The sequence below is a fragment of the Theropithecus gelada genome, chromosome 6 (assembly GCF_003255815.1).
Source record: "Theropithecus gelada isolate Dixy chromosome 6, Tgel_1.0, whole genome shotgun sequence".
Lineage (NCBI taxonomy): Eukaryota > Metazoa > Chordata > Mammalia > Primates > Cercopithecidae > Theropithecus > Theropithecus gelada.
The window spans coordinates 31177635-31198605 of record NC_037673.1 but is presented as its reverse complement, the minus strand read 5'-3'; the positions used below and the strand labels follow the sequence as shown (position 1 = coordinate 31198605).

The window sequence follows — 20971 nt, the reverse complement described above, 5'->3', positions numbered from 1 at the left end:
GGAACTGATTCCAACCCATCTCCAATGGCGGGATTTGACTAGACTCTTGCTTTAGTGATTCTTTTGAGTTCTCCTGGACAAAGTCAATCAGCATCTTGCTTCTTTTGTCCACAGGAATTAGTTTAGGAATTGTTCAATCAGGGGCCACTCATGATTTTGCTGGAAATTCTGTCACAGATACTCTTTTTCTTGGACTGTAATGTGCTGATATACATTTGCAGCAGCTATTTTGTGATCTTAGAAATGCCAGCCTGAGGACAAAGCTGGATAGAATAGAAAATTACAGAAAAACAGCTAGAATTCAGATCAAATCCTGTCCAAAGCCCACTTTACTTTTTGACTTAAGTAATGTGACCAATAAATACTTATTTGTTGTTGTTTAAACTAGTTTGAGTTGGATTTCCAGTTACTTACCAATAAAAGCATCCTAAATGATAAATCTGATAATTCTAAACAGTTAAAAGGCCCTGAACCTTAAAGACTGTAGTTTTGGATTACATAAAGAATCAATGAATTGGAACAGCAGAGCACAAACATCTGGAATCTGTAATTCCAAAAGGTTATTATAATTAAATATACAAAGAACACTATTACATTTCAGATCAGCATTCTTATTTTAGTGACTACAGTTGCCTAATAATCTTCAAAGTATTCCTAACCCCCTGAAATTCCACATAAATTTTTATGTGTATGCCTACATGTCTATTTCACTGAGGAGAAATTCCATAGATTTTATATGATTCTCAAAGGACTCTGTGACTTCCCGAAAGGATGAGAGTCTCTAATTAAGATCACTTAATGGCTGTTTTTTTGTTGTTTGTATCAGATAACCAGTAAGCATACTGCTGGAGTTCCCCTTTCCATGAAAGAGGTATGGAAGTTACATCCGGGGAATATTAGGAATTCTACATTGCTTTTGTAATATCTAGCCAATTTCCCTTATTGAAGAAACAGATTGCAGTATGTTAGGATTGGATGCCCTGAATGTATAGTGCTGATGCACAAAACAGAGCACCCACCCTTGTAATTTGGCAAGGGAGGTGGGGAGACTGAGAACATCTTATGATTTTAAGGTGAAAGTCAAGTCAACAAACATTCAAGTTCTTATTTAACATTGACACAAAATTTGATTGCTTTTAGAATATGTTATCTGGACATTTTAAATGTCTATTCATTGCCAGATATTGTACTAGGGGCTCTGCACCTGTTTTCTCATCTAATCCTCATGATAGCCCTTAGGAGTTGACATTTATTATTTATTTTTTCAAGATACAGAACTGGAGGATCAGAGAAATCAAATAACTTGCCCAAGGCTACACTGCTGGTTCTTAGTGGAGATAGTTTCAAATGCAGTTCTGTTTGATACTAAAGTCCATTTTTGTTCCCATGCTGTTGTCCCACTGACTTTATAGAAAGGCCTTTCTATAATCACAATAATGAGGTATCAATTAAGGATGATGAATATCAACATAACTGTGTCTGTGTGCAAACTGAAAAAAGCCTTTTTATTTTTCTCAAGACATATTACTGTCAACTACCCCTAAATGTTCATAATACAAATTTAATTCTATAATGGCTTCAAAAGTGAATGGCACCCCCTAGAATTGTGCAGTGCAATACCTGCATATCTGGTTACAGTTGCCCTGAGTAGTGCTGATGAAGAGACTATTCTTCATGAATTCTTCTGCCTTTTACCACATAGAGGAGAAACTTTTCCTAACAAATTTAAAGAATGCCATTCTATTGCTGTTATAACCAGTGAAAAAGAAGAAGAAGAAAAAAAATCCAATCATCTCCCTCTTTGCTTTGTGAGGCTTGCAATTTTTGTAACAAAACAAAGTGGCTTTAAATAATGAGAGAAGCAATTTCTTCATAAGAAAAATGTAGATGTTTTACAATGATTTCCATGGATTGGTTATTTTCTATGTCTTGGGTCTGTGAACTACAATGTCTCTGATATCTAACTGACAGAATCATAATAAAGTTATTATGTAATTTCAGCCCTTTTGAATTTGACAGAGTGAAAATAAAAATAACACTTTATATAAGTAGTTTAAAATTTGTCACTGTCTCCCGTGAAGTATTTCAATGTGGCTAAGAGTGATGTCAGTAGAATTCTTTTTCTTAATTTAAATCCTATTTACTTCTCTCAATTTAAACAAATTAAATCCACTATTTGAAACAAGTAGTAGAATTGTGTATAAAATATTAATTCACTCTATGTATGTTATGAAAGTCTTTTCATTTCCACCATGTAGCAAAGGATCCACTCCCTAGACATAACGTGTCTATTATTTATGGATTAAAAAAATGTTCTCTGAATTTCCTTCCTAAATATAGAGTTACTAGTTACTTAAATCAATTATCACTACTTTTTAGACTGGATTGTAAATTTAAGTTTTTATTTTCTATTTGGGAGATTGTTACTTGGACCCTAACACCCATGTAGGCTAAGAGAAGTGGAGAAGGTTGCTGTCTTTCAGCCCAAGAAAGAGAATGGGCATTCAGGGGTGGGAGAGAAAGGAGATGGTCTCTCTTTCGACCTCCCACTCCCACCCTGCCACTTTTCAGACCCTCTTTAGAGGAAATGTGGTTGTAAAAATAATAGCAAAATGAGACTAGAGTAATATTAGGAAACATATGCACACATGGATTGAAGAAGTTAGCATCTAAATTCATGCAGTTCAGTACTTTGAGCTCACGGGATTCCTTACTCAGTGGATGCACCAGGGGAGAGCCAGTTTTTGGCTGAAGTCACTTCTCACTCACCGACATCAGACATTTCGGGGACAGTGGCTGTGTAAACCTCCTTGGTGAATATTGGTTCATTGTCGTTGATGTCATGGATCTTGATGATGAATTCAGACTCGGGCTCCACGGGTCTCCCTGTCCTTCTGTTTATAGCTTGAGCTCGAAGGATGTAAACAGGTTTTTCTTCCCTGTCCAGCCTCTTGGTGGCCTGTATGTCGCCTGTGTTTTCATTAATAATGAAGAGATCTCCTGCTCCATCTCCTGAAAGGATATATTTAAGTGATCCATCTCCTCTATCCTGGTCTGAATGTAACTAGTGTAGAAAAAAAAAATTAAAGAAAGTAAAAGTCAAGCATGTGGTTCTAAACTGTTTTTGTCTTTTTGGTGCATGCTATGTTAACTTTTATTCAATCCTTTCTAAGGTGTACAGGTTTTTTTGTTCTGTTTTGTTTTGTTTTTACTATTTACATAACCTCTCAATGGTAAATACCATGCATTAATGCACATGTTTCTTTATAATCGTAGAATTTTTCAGGTCTGGAACAGAGTTTGGGAGAAAATTTAGTAATCTTTATTTTGAAGAAGGGAAAACAAAAGGCAAGAGCAATAGCAAGGTGGCCAAGGACATATTAGGGTGGCTGGAATGAAACTCTTCAAGATTTTCCTATTTTTCACTATAGCTTTCACATTCCACTAATACACTCTTGTCCTCACTTGCATGTACACAAACATATTAGAGAAGCAATATCCTGTTGAGAAAAGGACTTTGATTTTTGAATCAGAGAGACTTGGGTATATTCTATTTCTACCTTACATTTATTATCTTCGTGAATTTAGGGAAGCTTGGCAACTTCCTTGAGTCTTTAGTGATGGAGATTGTAATCATTTTTTTCTGGGAAGATGTGATGTTTATATATTTATTTATGAAATTCAACTCAAAGCATTTGAGAAATATCCTAAGTGCTGCCACGGGCAATACCTTGAAAATCACCTGACTAGATAATTCACAGGTCACTTGGAACAGTAACATTTCACGTTTAGACTTTAGTATAAGATAGGAAAGGACCTTCTAATAATTTGAGCCAACCTAAAATTGAAATAGTCTTATGAGTAGTGAGTTCCCTGCTCCTAAAGGTAATCAAGCAGAGATTCTGATGACTAACTGTCGGTGAAATGGATTTGGGTAAAAGGCGGAATTAAATGAATACTAAGGATACCACGGAAATAGAAGATGAGAATCCTAACTTGGATAAGTAGGATTCTTATCCATTTTTCCTTTCCCAGAGATTATATCCACAGTGCTGATTTCCAATTGTTTCCTAAATTCCCTTTTTCCCACCCAGCAAAAGGTTAGATGATACCTTTAGATGGTACCTAGACCTAACTATAGGTCTGTAGGACATATATATACACACATATATACATATACATACATACACACACACATATATATGTAAAAAAATTCAGTCTGTAGGTTTTCAGATAATTTAACCCTATTTGCAAATTTTCAAAAAGTGCTTTTTATTGAGGAGGACTATTTATAAACTCCCAGAGTTTTAAGCATCCACAGTATATAGAGAAGTTAGTCTTAGTGGGAAGGCTGCTACTCTCTATCTTGTTTCAACTCTGCCTAACCAGAGTACGGGCTATGCTACAACAACAGCAACAACAGCTACGCCAAGTCTTTCTCCTGTTGATTAATACTGCACAAAAGCCTCGGAGAAGCATTACACATTTGAAAATAGACTCTTAGGGCAAAAAGAGACTTTAAAAATCATCTAACGTAGTCTAAAAGTGTATTCCGTGGAATGTCATTTCCAGGAAGTGCTGAGGGGAAGAAATACTTTATATACGGTCTCTTTTTTAGAGTCACTGTTAACATGTCAGAGGCTCTGAGTGTCTGCAGTTTGAAACTATATTCGATTCTGTGTAATCTAGTTTACCCTTTCTTGTTGAAAGAATCCTTTTTGGGTATAACTTATATGGATATTCCCCATACCAGTTTTCCAAAAAAGATACTTTGGGAAACATGAACTAATTTAAAAATCCAGCACTGTAGAGTCAAGAAAACCGAGAATCCGGTGCGTGCTGTGTTTCCAAAATCACACAGCTCATGGGAAAAGAATCTGAAGATTAACTCTGGAGCGCAGGAAGAGGCCTTATAGATTATTTGGTGCAACTTCCTCATTTTTAGAGGTAGGGAAACTGTGTTTAATGTAACACAGCTAAAGCTAGTTAATCGTGGTGTTTGGGGAAGAGAATATTATTCATATAATTAGTAGCCTTGAAAGCAATTTGGCAGAAATATTGGAAGATAAATTCGAATGGGGAGGAAATTGCTTAGAAGTGAGATAAATGCAATCAGAAATGTAAAACAAGAGCATCCCATGATTTGAGTGATGGGATATGCTAAGGAAACGCTGAAACCATCATGACACACAAAGAGCCACTGGGGAAAGTTTAACTCTCCATTGTCAAATTCGAATGACTGAAGAGGCTCTTAAAAAGCTATTTCATTAACCCATGAGTAAGGAAACCAATGTCACCACTTGGCGGATCCTTGCTCTAGGGCAGCTGTGGTCAGCAGCCTGGCACAGTGTTGGGGGCACGGTCCTAGGCATGAGCCACGTTCATTCTTTTTCACTCAGCAAGTGTAAGACCACAGCAGAGTCAATTAACCTCCCTCAGCCAGGATTCTTATCTGCAAAATGAGGATAATAAGAGCTACACGGCGAGGCTGTTGTGAAGATCTAATTGCAGATCACATGCAAATAGTACATTAACCACCATGTAAACATGCAATAAAAGCATAATATGGGTCTTATAAATTACAAAGTGCCTCCCAAATTTAAGCCAGTGCTACCGTTATTAACTCTTAGTTTATAATCAGCTTGTTTTTTCTCCTATTTTGACTTTGAGAACTTTGTTTTGAAGACTTTGAAAACCCAATTTTACAGACACATGGTATCTCTAAGGCAAAATCTGTGATCAAAAGCCAGTATTCTTTAACTGGGCAGTGGGGGACAATTGCTATCTTTACATGTGATTTATCATATTCTACATTCCACTAGATTATACACTCTCCTCCACCAGTTCTTCCATCGGTTTCAGTATGTAATTGTTGCACACTTAGTAGGTGAATTCCACATCTGGGCACAAGATTTATTCAGGTAAAAGTAATCAGAAACTTATTTTTAGCTGTCAGGCGAGACCATTTCGATGACTTATAGAACAAACACCTGAAACAATGTTAAAGGGCAGAGGAGAGGTTAAAGAAGAGTGTGAGCAAGGATTGCTTTGCAGATCACAATTCTGATTTATCAATATTTGAAAACTAGTGGGAAAATGCATCTCTTCTCTTCGCATTGTCTGGTAATAAAGCAATTTAACACCCTCCCGCTTCCTGCCTCCAAAGTGCATTTTCTGGGTCTGACAGAGTACACGGAGCAGAAGCCTCCCAAAGCCTCTGCTTTTTCTCCCCACTCTCCTCCTCTGCCATCAAACTCCCCTGGGGCCAGTTCTTTTCTTGGGAAAAAAAGGAAACCTAAGACATCAGTGCCTGCGAAAGTGGTGGTGACAGCCAGACATGAGGGGTTTATTGAGCACTTAGATTTTAATTGGATTTTTTCTTTTGTGATGTCATTCATCATGGTCACTGTAAAAGACAGACGTTAAACAACAACAAATAAAAGGTTGTAGGCTGCCCGAGGCGTGTTTTCACTAATTTCAGTTTAATGTGGCTGTTCCATTAAGTTTAATCATCTGGTTCACTTTTAACGATTCACCATCAAGTAAAAATTATCCACTTGCCTCAGAAAGTCACATCTCACCTGTGGCTGGTATGACTTTTTACTACTGTACCTGCAGCATTTTGTGCCAGAGGGAGCTCTTGGTCTTTGTCCGCTTCCTCTGTTGATTTATAAAATTAATTAATTAATTAATTAATTTACAGATGGCGTCTCACTCTGTTGCCCAGGCTGGAGGGCGGCGGCACGATCTCGGCTCACTGCAACCACTGCCTTCCAGGTTCAAGTGATTCTCCTGGCTCAGCCTGCCGTATAGCTGGGATTACAGGCACCCCTCATCCCCCCACCACACCTGGCTAATTTTTTGTGTGTATTTTTAGTAGAGACACAGTTTTACCATGTTGGCCAGGGTGGTCTCAAACTCCTGACCTCAAGTGATCTGTCTGCCTTGGGCCTCCCAAAGTGCCAGGATTGCAGGTGTGAGCCACTGTGTTAATTTTTTTTTTTAATGCAGCGTGTTGGCAAATAAACACAGGGATTTTTGGTTGTAGACGTAGCTCCATGGTGGGTGGGACCAAAATCATGGCAGCATCTTTGCCAGCTGGGTGTTGTGCTTTCCTGGGGACACAGCATGTTTTTACATGCTAAATGTGCCTACTTCCAACTTGACTTTAAATCAGATTCAAAGGCATAACAAAGATGTTTAGTGGCCTGTGAAGCCAGCTACTGCTGCCCTATTCCCATTTCCTGTGTGTCCCCGAGTCACCATCTGAATCAGTGACTAAGTGGAATCTCCGAAGCATATGCATTGTTGAGACACTAAACAGTCCAAACAATGCTGGCGAGGGTGTGGAGAAAAGGGAACGCTCATACACTGTTGGTGGGAAGATAAATTAGTTCAATTTCTAGGGAAAACAGTATGGAGATTTTTCAGAGAACTAAAATTAGAATTACCCTTTGACCCAGCAATTTAGTAAATCATTCTGTAATCTATCCAAAGGAAAAGAAATCATTCTATCAGAATGACACCTGCATTCATATGTTTATCATAACACCATTCACAATAGCAAAGGCATGGAACCAACCTACGTGTCCACCAACAGTTGACTGGATAAAGAAAATATGGTACATATACACCCCAGAATACTACAAAGCTGTAAAAAAGAAAGAAATCATGTCCTTTGCAGTAACACGGATGGAGCTGGAGACCATTATCCTAAGTGAACTAACACAGACACAGAAAATCAAATACCACATGTTCTTACTTGTAAGTGGGAGCTAAACAAAAAGTACATATGGACATAATGATGGGAAAATAGACCTTGGGGACTCCAAAAGTTGGGAGGAAGGGGAGTGATGGCTGAAAAATCACCTACTGGGTACAATGTCCAATACTGGGGTGATGGGTACACTAGAAACCCAACACCCACCATTACACATGTAATACATAACAAGTACCCTCTGAATCTAAAATAAAAACTAAATAAAATAATCCCCTCTCCCCCAGCAAAAACAATCCAAACAGAAGTTTGCCTAGATGACACACATAGGAAAGTACCTACAGCAGCCTTACATGGGCTTAGGAAAGGTATGAAGTGATGTTTGGCTAAAATGGAAAATTGAAGTTTGGCTAATATACTTGTAGGGTGTAGTGCAAATGTAATGTTGCTCTTTAAGAAATGTTATGGTTGCTAACCTGAGACGTTACAAGACAATTACAGAACAGTGGTGTTGAAAAGATGCTGTCTGACTGGGATTGAGGGAGAGAAACAGGAATTACAACAGAGAGAGAGAACATCTTTGTGTTAAATATGTAGAATGTTACTTTAAATTAGCACAAGAAATCAAGTTATGACAAATTGAGGCTTAACTGCATCAATATCTATGTATATGTATAGATGTCTGCATGTATACATACATCTTTATATATAATGCATGTATACGTAATGCTAATAAATAGACTTAGTGTTGTGAAGGCTGGGAAAAGCTTGTTGGGTAGAGTTTATATCAGGTGGAAATTGAACCTTGCTTGAAGTACATGGCAGGGATTAGAGTTGTTTCTGTTTTAGAGATTATAGAATTAGGTAAATCAAAAGTATATTTTAATAAAATTCCATGTGACACGTTTTATGCTGTATTTGAATGTTAATAATTTGGCATGAGTTAACTAACTTATATCTGATGATTATTTTACCAATTAAAAAGCTGATGATGGCAGCATAGGATTGTGGCAGGTTCCCAGCTGTGGGTCGGCTGGGTGTGTGGCTGTTCAGCCCTGTGATTCATTGTAATATGAATAATATTCATTGTAATATGAATAATAGTTTTCACATTGTAATATGTGTGAATGTAAAGGGTGCAACTTCAGTGTCCCTGGTTTAGCAGGAATTGGCTTGCTCTAGTCCTCTTTTTTTCTTTTTTCCACAGGTTGTGATGTAAGTGAGGTAGTGACCTGGTTTCCACCAGGCTGAGGAGGACAGTGTCCAAGGGAATGGCAAGCCACAAAGTGGAAGGAACCCCAGGTTCTAGAATAACCTCATATCCAACCAGCCTGTCATGTGAAAGATGAAAGAAAGGCATTGCACTTCAGCCATTATATTTTTGAAGTTTTGTTGTTGTTTTTGTAGTTCTGCCTTGACCCTAACTCAGTGGTTCTCAAAGTGCGGTCCCTGGACCAGCCGTATTGGCATTACCTGGGAACTAGTTAGAAATGCAAACTTCCGGAATCAGAAACTCAGGGGATGTCCACCAGTGCTGTGTTTTAAGAAGCCCCGTAGGTAGTTCTGACAAGTGCTCAGGTTTGAGAGCCACTGCCTTAGCTAGTACAATCATAATAATTATAAGCATGGACATAGGCAGGGAAAGAGGTGAGTATAAATTTATGCTACGTACGTGTCACATAACCTTGGGGAACTTAGTTAACCTCTCCAGGTCTTCATTTCCTCATCCACATGATGGGAATAATAATAATACTACTTAATTTACAAGTAGGTTTCTCTGACAATAAATAAAATAACAAATGTAAGATGCTTAGTAGAGGGCCTACCTTGGAGAAAACCTTCAATAAATTACTCTTGAATTGATAAACACCAAGTATCCAAAGGTGGATTTTGGGAAAGTGGTGGGATTTGGATCTGAATTCTGACTTTCCTATTAATCAGTGAAATAAATTAAGTGATCTTAGTCTCCATTCAGTCCTGCTATAGAACTGGAAATGATTAACTTTGCCTCCTCTATCTGCCCCTTAAATGCTGGTATCCTGTAGGCCTGTGTCTTTGGTCTTTGTTTCCCTCCTTTCACATGCTCTCCCCACATCAGATCCTCTATCTATTTTCATGGATTCAATTGCTATCTCTGTACCATGAGTGCCCAAATCTATCTGTTACCCCAGGGAAGAGCATTTTCTTGAGATCTGGAGAGAATATAGTCACCACTTAGGCAAGTCTCTTAGACAACTTACACTCAGCACATCCATATTGACCTCATCACCTTCTCTCCAAATCATTTTCCTCCTCTCATCTTTGTGAAAGCCACCAGGGAGTCATGCTAGGCCATCCCCTCTGCCACTATCCCCACATTCATTAAGCCACCAACTCTAGTCAATTCTACCTCTTATGTATATCTTGATTCACCTAACTTTTCCCATTTTCACTGCTGTCACCCTGGTCCATGCTATTGCCTTTTCTCATTGGTCTATTGCAAGGAGGCCCTCCAAACACACACCCAGGCTTGCTTTCTTTAGATTTTCCTTTCTGTAACTAGATCAACTTAAGAACAACACCAACTCTGAAGATGCCACTCTCCTCTAATTAAATCCTGCAGTGTCCTCTTTAGTCTTGGGATAAAGCCCTCATCCCCACCCCTTCACATGGCCTCCAAAGCCCTCCTCTGCTCTCCTCCTCTCTTTGGCTTCATCAGCCATCATTCTCCCCTTAATTCTCCTGGTTCCAGTCATACCCTACTTCTTTCAGCTTTTTGAAGATAACATCACTAACTAGCTCTTTTGTAGCTAGGCCTTCCCACATGTGGTTCCCTTGACATCAAGCCCTTTTAACATCCTCACCTGGTTAAGCCAACTCCTGTGCCCGGTCTGCTTAATCTTTATCACCTCGGGGAAGCCTTCCTTAAGCTGCTGGTCTAAGTTAGATTCTCCTCCTATATGCAATCAATTCATTCCCCACTTAGCCATCAGCACATTCTATTGTCGTTGATGATGTGTTTTACAGCTGTTTTCCTAGCTAGATTGCAAGTTCATAAAGGAAGGCACCAAACCTGTCTAGGTCACTTCTGTATCCTCAGAGCCTGATATACAGGCACTTTATAGATACTAAGAGTCAATCAAAGCAAGGAATGAATGAATGAATGAATAAATGAATCTTCTAAAAATTAAATTGGATAAGATATCAACAATCAGTGAAGGTTTCTGGCACATAGCAGATACTCAATAAATCTTAGTGTCCTCTATCCTCTTTCTTGACTTTAGGATAATTCTGTAGATCAAAAATATACATTCCTGAAATTGCCAGATAATTTATCAATTACTACTAAACATTAGACACATGGTCTAATCTGAACAATCTGAGGAAGTAATTCAAGTTATTGCCTCAGACTTAAAAAAATTTAATAACAAATTCAACCCCAATACAATAGTAAAACCAACTTGTATTGGATTTGTTGACAAAAATGGACCAATTGTAAGTACACTGAATTCAATGACTATCATAAATACATTGGGTGCTGGGTCAGAAGTCATCTGTTAATAGTGAAAAAGCTGCAAGATTTTACTGAACTATATTTCAAGTATCCTCCTGTTGCAGCAACTAAAGAGAAATGCTCCATTTCACAGAAACATTATTTCATAATAAAATAATTTAACTCTGTCAACCACGGCCATTAAAAACACTTACCGGTCTGACGAGTTGCATAAAGCAAAGAATAAAAGCATCTAAACTCTTTCTTCTATAAACTTGCCATTTACATTGGAATAAAATACATAGAAAAAAAGCAGAAATTAGACACTTTACTGTTGTTAGGTATTAGGATTCACAAGGTAAGTAAAAAGCTGGAGAATAGCATAGAAGGAACTTGTAAGTTGGAAAAGACCGAATTGGGGAATGTGTAAGCTCTTTGATGGTTTAGGAAGACTTCTTGGAGAAGTTTAGACTACTGATGGGAGAAAAATGATTTAGCAACCAACATGAGGACATGGCATGGTTTCAAGGCTCAGTGTGGGAGAAAATCAGAAGAGGCCTTGAGTATGTGCCTGGGGTAATAAAAGTCATAAAGTCAGCAAAAATAGAAACACTCCTTCCCTTAAGTTGCAGGGTCACATATTTTCTCACACTGCACTCAAATGTGCAAGGAAAGATGCAGCTTCCTTATAATTATTTTTGTTTATAGCTTTTCCCTCAAGCTCTAGTCCCATTGAGGATTAGAAGCTCAATACAGTTGAATATCGACTCAGTAATTTAGTGAAATCCCAATAAAGTCTTCCTGATTGAGTAATACGGTCTCTTTTGGATAAATCTCAGTCTTTCTGGTTTCTTTCTCCTCCTGCTTTGCTCCTGATCCAGTCCAAGATGACATCTGCCTGTATGAAGGAGAGGTAGCCACATGGCCTTTGTCAGTGACAAATTTGGGGGCTTTTGGAGCCAAGGATGGTCCTCAGAATGCCCTCTGACCCTCTTGTCTCTAGAGAATATCTCTTATCTATTACTTTCCTCAGTGGCATCTATGGTTCTGGCAGATTATGACCTTTGCTCTCCAGTGATCAAGGTGACTAGCTACATCTTGCATCCCCCACTGGCATCACATACTGCCCTTGAGGTCTGGCTATGTCTTCTTTATCGCCCTTAGCACATGTAGTCCTAGTTACAGGATTGCTTTGTCCTTCTATTGGACCATTTATTGGATCAATCAACCCCCTTCTTGCTCTGGAGAAGCCCAGGAAGGCTCATGGGAATGAAACAGGGCTTCTCCCTCACCACATGATTGCCCCAGGGGGAAGTGGGAAAAACCCACTCTAGTTTCACCTTTACCCAAACCTTGCCACTGTTCCACCCTGGGGATTCAGATTCATGTGTCTCAGGGCAGTAGAAGTAAGTCTTTCTGTGTTATTTGAGAGCCAGGAATGTGAAGTTCCGTGGTTTCAGGAATATCCTACCACACAAACTGCTGTAGGTGGAAGGGCCAATTCCTAGTACAGACCCTGTGGAGATAGCTGGGGTGGAAAAATGACCTACATGCCAGAGCATGCTGCAAGTAATTCTTGGTGACTACATTTATAAATGGAATTAGTGAATTTTATTTTGGATGGCCAGCTTATTTCTTGATCTACAAAATGGGCTTGAAAAGGATCTAGAAAATAGGGCCATGCACGGTGGCTCACGCCTGTAATCTCAGCACTTTGGGAGGCAGAGGCTGGTAGATCACTTGAGCTCAGGAGTTTGAGACCAGCCTGGGCAACATGGCAAAACCCTCTCTGTACCCAAAACACAAAAAGTAGCTGGGCGTGGTGGTGCCTGCCTGTAGGCCTAGCTACTTGGGAGGCTGAGGCAGGAGAATCGCTTGAACCCAGGAGGCGGAGGTTGCAGTAAACTGAGATCATGCCACTGCACTCCAGCCTGGAAGACAGAGTGAGACTCCATCTTAAAAAAAAAAAAAAGAAAGGGAATCTAGAAAATATATTTTTCTGACAAAACCTGGGATCAGGCTGCCTTCATATCTCATGTTCTTTTTCTATTACACCATGTTGGCTCTTATGACCCCCAAAATTAGTATTTTCCTTTACAGTAGAAATGATTTAATTGATTTTTATAATGGTGTAAAGATTTTATCTTTAAAGTCTTCTCTTATGTGATTCATCATCTGGCAATTGGTCTGGCTGGGATTTGGGAAAATGATAATAGCAGATATTTGTTAAGCCCATACTATGGAGCAGGTCATGACCTGAACTCATCGCAAAGATTACATAAATTGTTACTCATCATGATTCTATTGTTTTCTTTTTTTTAATACTTTAAGCTCTAGGGTACATGTGCACAACGTGCAGGTTTGTTACATATGTATGCATGTGCCATGTTGATGTGCTGTACCCATCAACTCCTCGTTTACATTAGGTATATCTCCTAATGCTATCCCTCCCCACTCCCCCACCACAAAAACATGCCCTGGTGTGTTATGTTCCCCACCCTGTGTCCAAGTGTTCTCATTGTTCAATTCCTACCTACGAGGTGAGAACATGTGGTGTTTGGTTTCCTGTCCTTGTGACAGTTTGCTCAGAATGATGGTTTCTAGCTTCATCCATGTTGCTACAAAGGACATGAACTCATCCTTTTTTATGGCTGCATAGTATTCCATGGTGTATATGTGCCACATTTTCTTAACTCAGTCTATCACTGATGGACATTTGGGTTGGTTCCAAGTCTTTGCTATTGTGAACAGTGCTGCAATAAACATACATGTGCATGGGTCTTTATAGCACATTTATAGCATTATTTATAATCCTTTGAGTATATACCCAGTAATGAGATGGCTGGGTCAAACGGTATTTCTAGTTCTAGATCCTTGAGGAATCGCCACACTGTCTTCCACAATGGTTAAACTTGTTTACACTCCCACCAACAGTGTAAAAGCACTCCTATTTCTCCACATACTCTCCAGCACCTGTTGTTTCCTGACTTTTTAATGATTGCCATTCTAATTGATGTGAGATGGTATCTCATTGTGGTTTTGATTTGCATTTCTCTGATGGCCAGTCATGATGAACATTTTTTCATGTGTCTGTTGGCTGCATAAATGTCTTCTTTTGAGAAGTGTCTGCTCATATCCTTTGCGCACTTTTTGATGGAGTTGTTTGATTTTTTCTTGTGAATTTGTTTAAGTTCTTTTTAGATTCTGGATATTAGCCCTTTGTCAGATGGGAAGATTGTAAAAATTTTCTGCCATTCTGTAGGTTGCCTGTTCACTCTGATGGTAGTTTCTTTTGCTGTGCAGAAGCTCTTTAGTTTAATTAGATCCCATTTGTTAATTTTGGCTTTTGCTGCCATTGCTTTTGGTGTTTTAGTCATGAAGTCCTTGCCCATGCCTATGGCCTGAATGGTATTGCCTAGGTTTTCTTCTAGGGTTTTTACGGTTTTAGGTCTAACATTTAAGTCTTTAATCCATCTTGAATTAATTTTTGTATAAGGGGAAAGGAAGGGATCCAGTTTCAGCTTTCTACATATTGCTAGCCAGTTTTCCCAGCACCATTTATTAAATAGGGAATCCTTTCCCCATTTCTTGTTTTTGTTGGGTTTATCAAAGATCAGATGGTTGTAGATGTGTGGTATTATTTCTGAGGACTCTGTTCTGTTCTATTGGTCTATATCTCTGTTTTGGTACCAGTACCATGCTGTTTTGGTTACTGTAGCCTTGTAGTATAGTTTGAAGTCAGATAGCATGATGCCTCCAGCTTTGTTCTTTTGGCTTAGGATTGTCTTGGCAATATGGGCTCTTTTTTGGTTCCACATGAACTTTAAAGCAGTTTTTTCCAATTCTGTGAAGAAAGTCATTGGTAACTTGATGGGAATGGCATTGAATCTATAAATTACCTGGGCAGTATGGCCATTTTCACTATATGGATTCTTCCTCTCCATGAGCATGGAATGTTCTTCCATTTGTTTGTGTCCTCTTTTATATCGTTGAGCAGTGGTTTGTAGTTCTCCTAGAAGAGGTCCTTCACATCCCTTGTAAATTGAATTCCTAGGTATATTGTGAATGGGAGTTCATTCATGATTTGGCTCTCTGTTTGTCTGTTATTGGTGTAGAGGAATGCTTGTGAATTTTGCACATTGATTTTGTATCCTGACAATTTGCTGAAGTTGCTTATCAGCTTAAGGAGATTTTGGGCTGAGACGATGGGGTTTTCTAAATGTACAATCATGTCATCTGCAAACAGTGACAATTTGACTTCTTCTTTTCCTAATTGAATACCCTTTATTTCTTTCTCTTGCCTGATTGCCCTGGCCAGAACTTTCAACACTATGTTGAATAGGAGTGGTGAGAGAGGGCATCCCTATCTTGTGCCAGTTTTCAAAGGGAATGCTTCCAGTTTTTGCCCATTCAGTATGATATTGGCTGTGGGTTTGTCATAAATAGCGCTTATTATTTTGAGATACGTCCCATCAAAACCTAGTTTATTGAGAGTTTTTAGCGTGAAGGGCTGTTGAATTTTGTCAAAGGCCTTTTCTGCATCTATTGAGATAATCATGTGGTTTTTGTCTTTGGTTCTGTTTATATGATGGATTATGTTTATTGATTTGCATATGTTGAACCAGCCTTGCATCCCAGGGATGAAGCCCACTTGATCATGGTGGATAAGCTTTTTGATGTGCTGCTGGATTTGGTGTGCCAGTATTTTATTGAGGATTTTTGCATCAATGTTCATCAGGGATATTGGTCTAAAATTCTCTTTTTTTGTTGTGTCTCTGCCAGGCTTTGGTATCAGGATGATGTTGGCCTCATAAAATGAGTTAGGGAGGATTCCCTCTTTTTCAACTGATTGGAATAGTTTCAGAAGGAATAGTACCAGCTCCTCTTTGTACCTCTGATAGAATTTGGCTATGAATCTGTCTGGTCCTGGACTTTTTTTGGTTGGTAGGCTATTAATTATTGCCTCAATTTCAGAGCCTGTTATTGGTCTATTTAGGGATTCAACTTCTTCCTGGTTTAGTCTTGGGAGGGTGTATGTGTCCAGGAATTTATCCATTTCCTCTAGATTTTCTAGTTTATTTGCATAGAGGTCTTTATAGTTTTCTCTGATGGTAGTTTGTACTTCTGTGGGATTGGTGGTGATATCCCCTTTTTCATTTGTGTCTATTTGATTCTTCTCTCTTTTCTTCTTTGTTAGTCTTGCTAGCGGTCTATCAATTTTGTTGATCTTTCCAAAAAACCGGCTCCTGGATTATTTGATTTTTTGAAGGGTTTTTTGTGTCTCTATCTCCTTCAGTTCTGCTCTGATCTTAGTTATTTCTTGCCTTCTGCTAGCTTTTGAATGTGTTTGCTCTTGCTTCTCTAGTTCTTTTAATTGTGATGTTAGGGTGTCCATTTTAGATCTTTCCTGCTTTCTCTTGTGGGCATTTAGTGCTATAAATTTCCCTCTACACACTGTTTTAAATGTGTCCCAGAGATTCTGATATGTTGTGTCTTTGTCTCATTGGTTTCAAAGAACATCTTTATTTCTGCCTTCATTTCGTTATGTACCCAGTAGTCATTCAGGAGCAGGTTGTTCAGTTTCCATATAGTTGAGCAGTTTTGAGTGAGTTCCTGAATCCTGAGTTCTAGTTTGATTTCACTGTGGTCTGAGAGACAGTTTGTTATAATTTCTGTTCTTTTACATTTGCTGAGGAGTGCTTTACTTCCAACTATGTGGTCAATTTTGGAATAAGTGTGATGTGGTGCTGAGAACAATGTATATTCTGTTGATTTGGGGTGGAGAGTTCTGTAGATGTCTATTAGGTCCGCTTAGTGTAGAGTTGAGTTCCATTCCTGGATATGCTTGTTACTTTCTGTCTCGATGATCTGTCTAATGTTGACAGTGGGGTGTTAAAGTCTCCCATTATTATTGTGTGGGAGTCTAAGTCTCTTTGTAAGTCTCTAAAGACTTGCTTTATGAATCTGGGTGCTCCTGTATTGGGTGCATTTAGCATAGTTAGCTCTTCTTGTTGAATTGATTCCTTTACCATTATGTAATGGCCTTCTTTGTCTCTTTTGATCTTTGTTGGTTTAAAGTTTGTTTTATCAGAGACTAGAATTGTAACCCCTGGTTTTATTTTTTTTGTTTTGTTTTCCATTTGCTTGGGAGATCTTCCTCCATCCCTTTATTTTGAGCCTATGTGTGTTTCTGCATGTGAGATGGATCTCCTGAATACAGCACACTGATGGGTCTTGACTCTATCCAATTTGCCAGTCTGTGTCTTTTAATTGGAGCATTTAGCCCATTTACATTTAAGTTTAATATCGTTATGTGTGAATTTGATCCTGTCATTTTGATATTAGCTGGTTATTTTGCTCATTAGTTGATGCAGTTTCTTCCTAGCATTGATGGTCTTTACAATTTGGCATGTTTTTGTAGTGGCTGGTACCGGTTGTTCCTTTCCACGTTTCATGCTTCCTTCAGGAGCTCTTGTAAGGCAGGCCTGGTGGTGACAAAATCTCTCAGCATTTGCTTGTTTGTAAAGGATTTTATTTCTCCTTCACTTATGAAGCTTAGTTTGGCTGGATATGAAATTCTGGGTTGAAAATTCTTTTCTTTAAGAAGGTTGAATATTGGCCCCCACTCTCTTCTGGCTTGTAGAGTTTCTGCTGAGAGATCTGCTGTTAGTCTGATGGGCTTCCCTTTGTGGGTAACCCGACCTTTCTCTCTGGCTGCTCTTAACATTTTTTCCTTCATTTCAACTTTGGTGAATCTGACAATTATGTGTCTTGGGGTTGCTCTTCTCAAGGAATACCTATGTGACATTCTCTGTATTTCCTGAATTTGAATGCTAGCCTGCCTTGCTAGGTTGGGGAAGTTCTCCTGGATGGTATCCTGAAGAGTGTTTTCCAACTTGGTTCCATTCTCCCTGTCACTTTTAGGTACACCAATCAGATGTAGATTTGGTCTTTTTACATAGTCCCATATTTCTTGGAGACTTTGTTCATTTCTTTTTACTCTTTTTTTCTCTAAACTTCTCTTCTTTCTTCATTTCATTCATTTGATCTTCAATCACTGATACCCTTTCTTCCACTTGGTCAAATTGGCTACTGAAGCTTGGGCATGTGTCACATAGTTCTCATGCCATGGTTTTCAGCTCCATCAGGTTATTTAAGGTCTTCTCTACACTGTTTATTCTAGTTAGTCATTCATCTAGTCTTTTTTCAAGGTTTTTAGCTTCTTTGCGATGGGTTGGAACATCTTCCTGAAGCTCGGAGAAGTTTGTTATTACCCATCATCTGAAGCCTTCTTCTCTAAACTCGTCAGTCATTCTCCATACAGCTTTGTTCCTTTGCTGGTGAGGAGTTGCATTCCTTTGGAGGAGAAGAGGCATCCTGATTTTTAGAATTTTCAGCTTTTCTGTTCTGGTTTCTCCCCATCTTTGTGGTTTTATCCATCTTTGGTCTTTGATGGTGGTGACGTACAGATGGGGTTTTGGTGTGGGTGTTCTTTCTGTTTGCTGGTTTTCCTTCTAACAGTCAGGACCCTCAGCTGTGGGTCTGTTGGAGTTTGCTGGAGGTCCACTCCAGACGCTGTTTGCCTGGGTATCACCAATGGAGGCTGCAGAACAGCGAATATTGCCGAATGGAAAACGTTACTACCTGATTCTTCCTCTGGAAGCTTCATCTCAGAGGGGCACTTGGCTGAATGAGGTGTCAGTCGGCCCCTACTGGGAGGTGCCTCCCAGTTAGGCTACTTGGGAGTCAGGGACCCACTTGAGGAAGCAGTCTGCCCGTTCTCATAACTCAAACTTCATGCTGGGAGAACCACTACTCTCTTCAAAGCTGTCAGACAGGGACGTTTAAGTCAGCAGAAGTTTCTGCTGCCTTTTGTTCAGCTATGCCCTGCCCCCAGAGGTGGAGTCTACAGAGTCAGGCAGGCCTCCTTGAGCTGCGGTGGGCTGCAACCAGTTTGAGCTTCCCAGCTGCTTTGTTTACCTACTCAAGCCTCAGCAATGGTGGGCACCCCTCCCCCAGCCTCTCTGCAGCCTTGCAGTTCGATCTCAGATTGCTGTGTTAGCAGTGAGCAAGGCTCCATGGGTGTGGGACCCTCTGAGCCAGGCACAGCATATAATCTCCTGGTGTGCCATTTGCTAAGACTGTTGGAAAAGTGCAGTATTAGAGTGGGAGTGTCCCGATTTTCCAGGTACCCTCTGTCACAGCTTCCCTTGGCTAGCAAAGGGAATTCCCAGACCCCTTGCATTTCGTGGGTGACGCAATGCCCCACCCAGCTTTGGCTCACACTCCATGGGCTGCACCCACCGTCCAACAAACCCCAGTGAGATGAACCTGGTACCTCAGTTGGAAATGCAGAAATCACCCGTCTTTTGCGTCACTCATGCTGTGAGCTGTAGACTGGAGCTGTTCCTATTTGGCCATCTTGGAACCTCCTCCCATGATTCTATTCTTATCCCCTCTTAAGTGATGATGCAACTGAGGCAATACAGGAGGTAAATCACTTCTCAGCATGACAGCATGAATAAGAGCAAGATTTGAGTCCAGGTGGCCTACTCTATTAACCACAATACATTTTTTCCTCCATTTTTACATTTAGTTCTATAAACATTCATTAAAGGCTTACTCTGTACCAAACAATATTTTGAGTTACAAAGAATTATCTAGTTCAGTGTTTTTCACTGCTCTATTGGCATTTTGGGCTAGGTAACTGTTTGGGGAGCTGTCCCATACATTATAGGATGTTCAGCAGAGTCCTTGGTCCCTACCTACTAGATGCCAGTAGCGTCATTCCAAGTTGTGACAGCCAAAAATGTCTCCAGATATTTCCAAATGTCCCCTGGGGTCATAAAATTGAGAACACTGATCAAGCTCTTAAATCTGTGTGTCTGTCTATCTATGTATCTATCTCCTGTCTTTCCATCCATCCATCCATCCATCCATCCTTCCATCTTTCTTATCAATATATACCTTGTGACTTTTAAAATACACTTAAATAATATCATAAAGGATCTGTATTTGCAGAGATTCTGCATAACCCTACTCAATTCAATTTTTTATCTTTTGTTACATTTAATAACCCCTGAAACAGACTTGTGTCGTGTGGAGGATAATTTTTGACAAAGTGCTAAAAGCAAAAGAAGTTTAAGCCTAAACACAACAGAAATTTACTAATTCCCTTGACAATCATTTTTTTTACACTCAATACCTTGAATTTCATGTCAGAAGTAACAGAATAACTTAAATGAACACAACTTTAGAGTGATAATAGTGGTAGTAGGCAGACTAATGCACCCACTCCCCTAAAGATGTCCATGTCCTAATTCCCAGGACCTGTGACTGTGTTTCCACACATGGAAAAAAGGACTTTATGCATGTGATCAAGATAAGGATTTTGAGATGGGGAGATTATGTTGGATCACCCAGGTGAGCCCAAGGTAATGGCAAGGGTCCTTACAAGGGAAAGAGACAGGGGAGAGTTGGAGTGAGAGATGGAAATGTGATGATAGGAGCTGAGGACAGGGAGAGAGAGAGAGAGAAGAAGAAAGGAAGAGAGAGAGAGAGAATTTGAAGCCCTTATGCGGCCGGGCGCGGTGGCTCAAGCCTGTAATCCCAGCACTTTGGGAGGCCGAGACGGGCGGATCACGAGGTCAGGAGATCGAGACCATCCTGGCTAACACAATGAAACCCCGTCTCTACTAAAAAAACCACAAAAAACTAGCCGGGCGAGGTGGCGGGCGCCTGTAGTCCCAGCTACTCGGGAGGCTGAGGCAGGAGAATGGCGG

At 39.7% G+C, this 20971-nt stretch overlaps 1 protein-coding gene across 3 annotated transcripts in view; it reads right to left on the bottom strand.

The window, feature by feature from the left end:
- CDH6 (cadherin 6) overlaps nt 1-20971 on the bottom strand; it is a 137182-nt gene that overhangs the window by 28378 nt on the left and 87833 nt on the right. For all 3 annotated transcript variants that reach the window (XM_025389144.1, XM_025389147.1, XM_025389145.1), the window contains one exon: nt 2770-3064. In XM_025389144.1, the coding sequence (XP_025244929.1) occupies nt 2770-3064 (295 nt within the window). The remainder of the gene's footprint in view (nt 1-2769; nt 3065-20971) is intronic.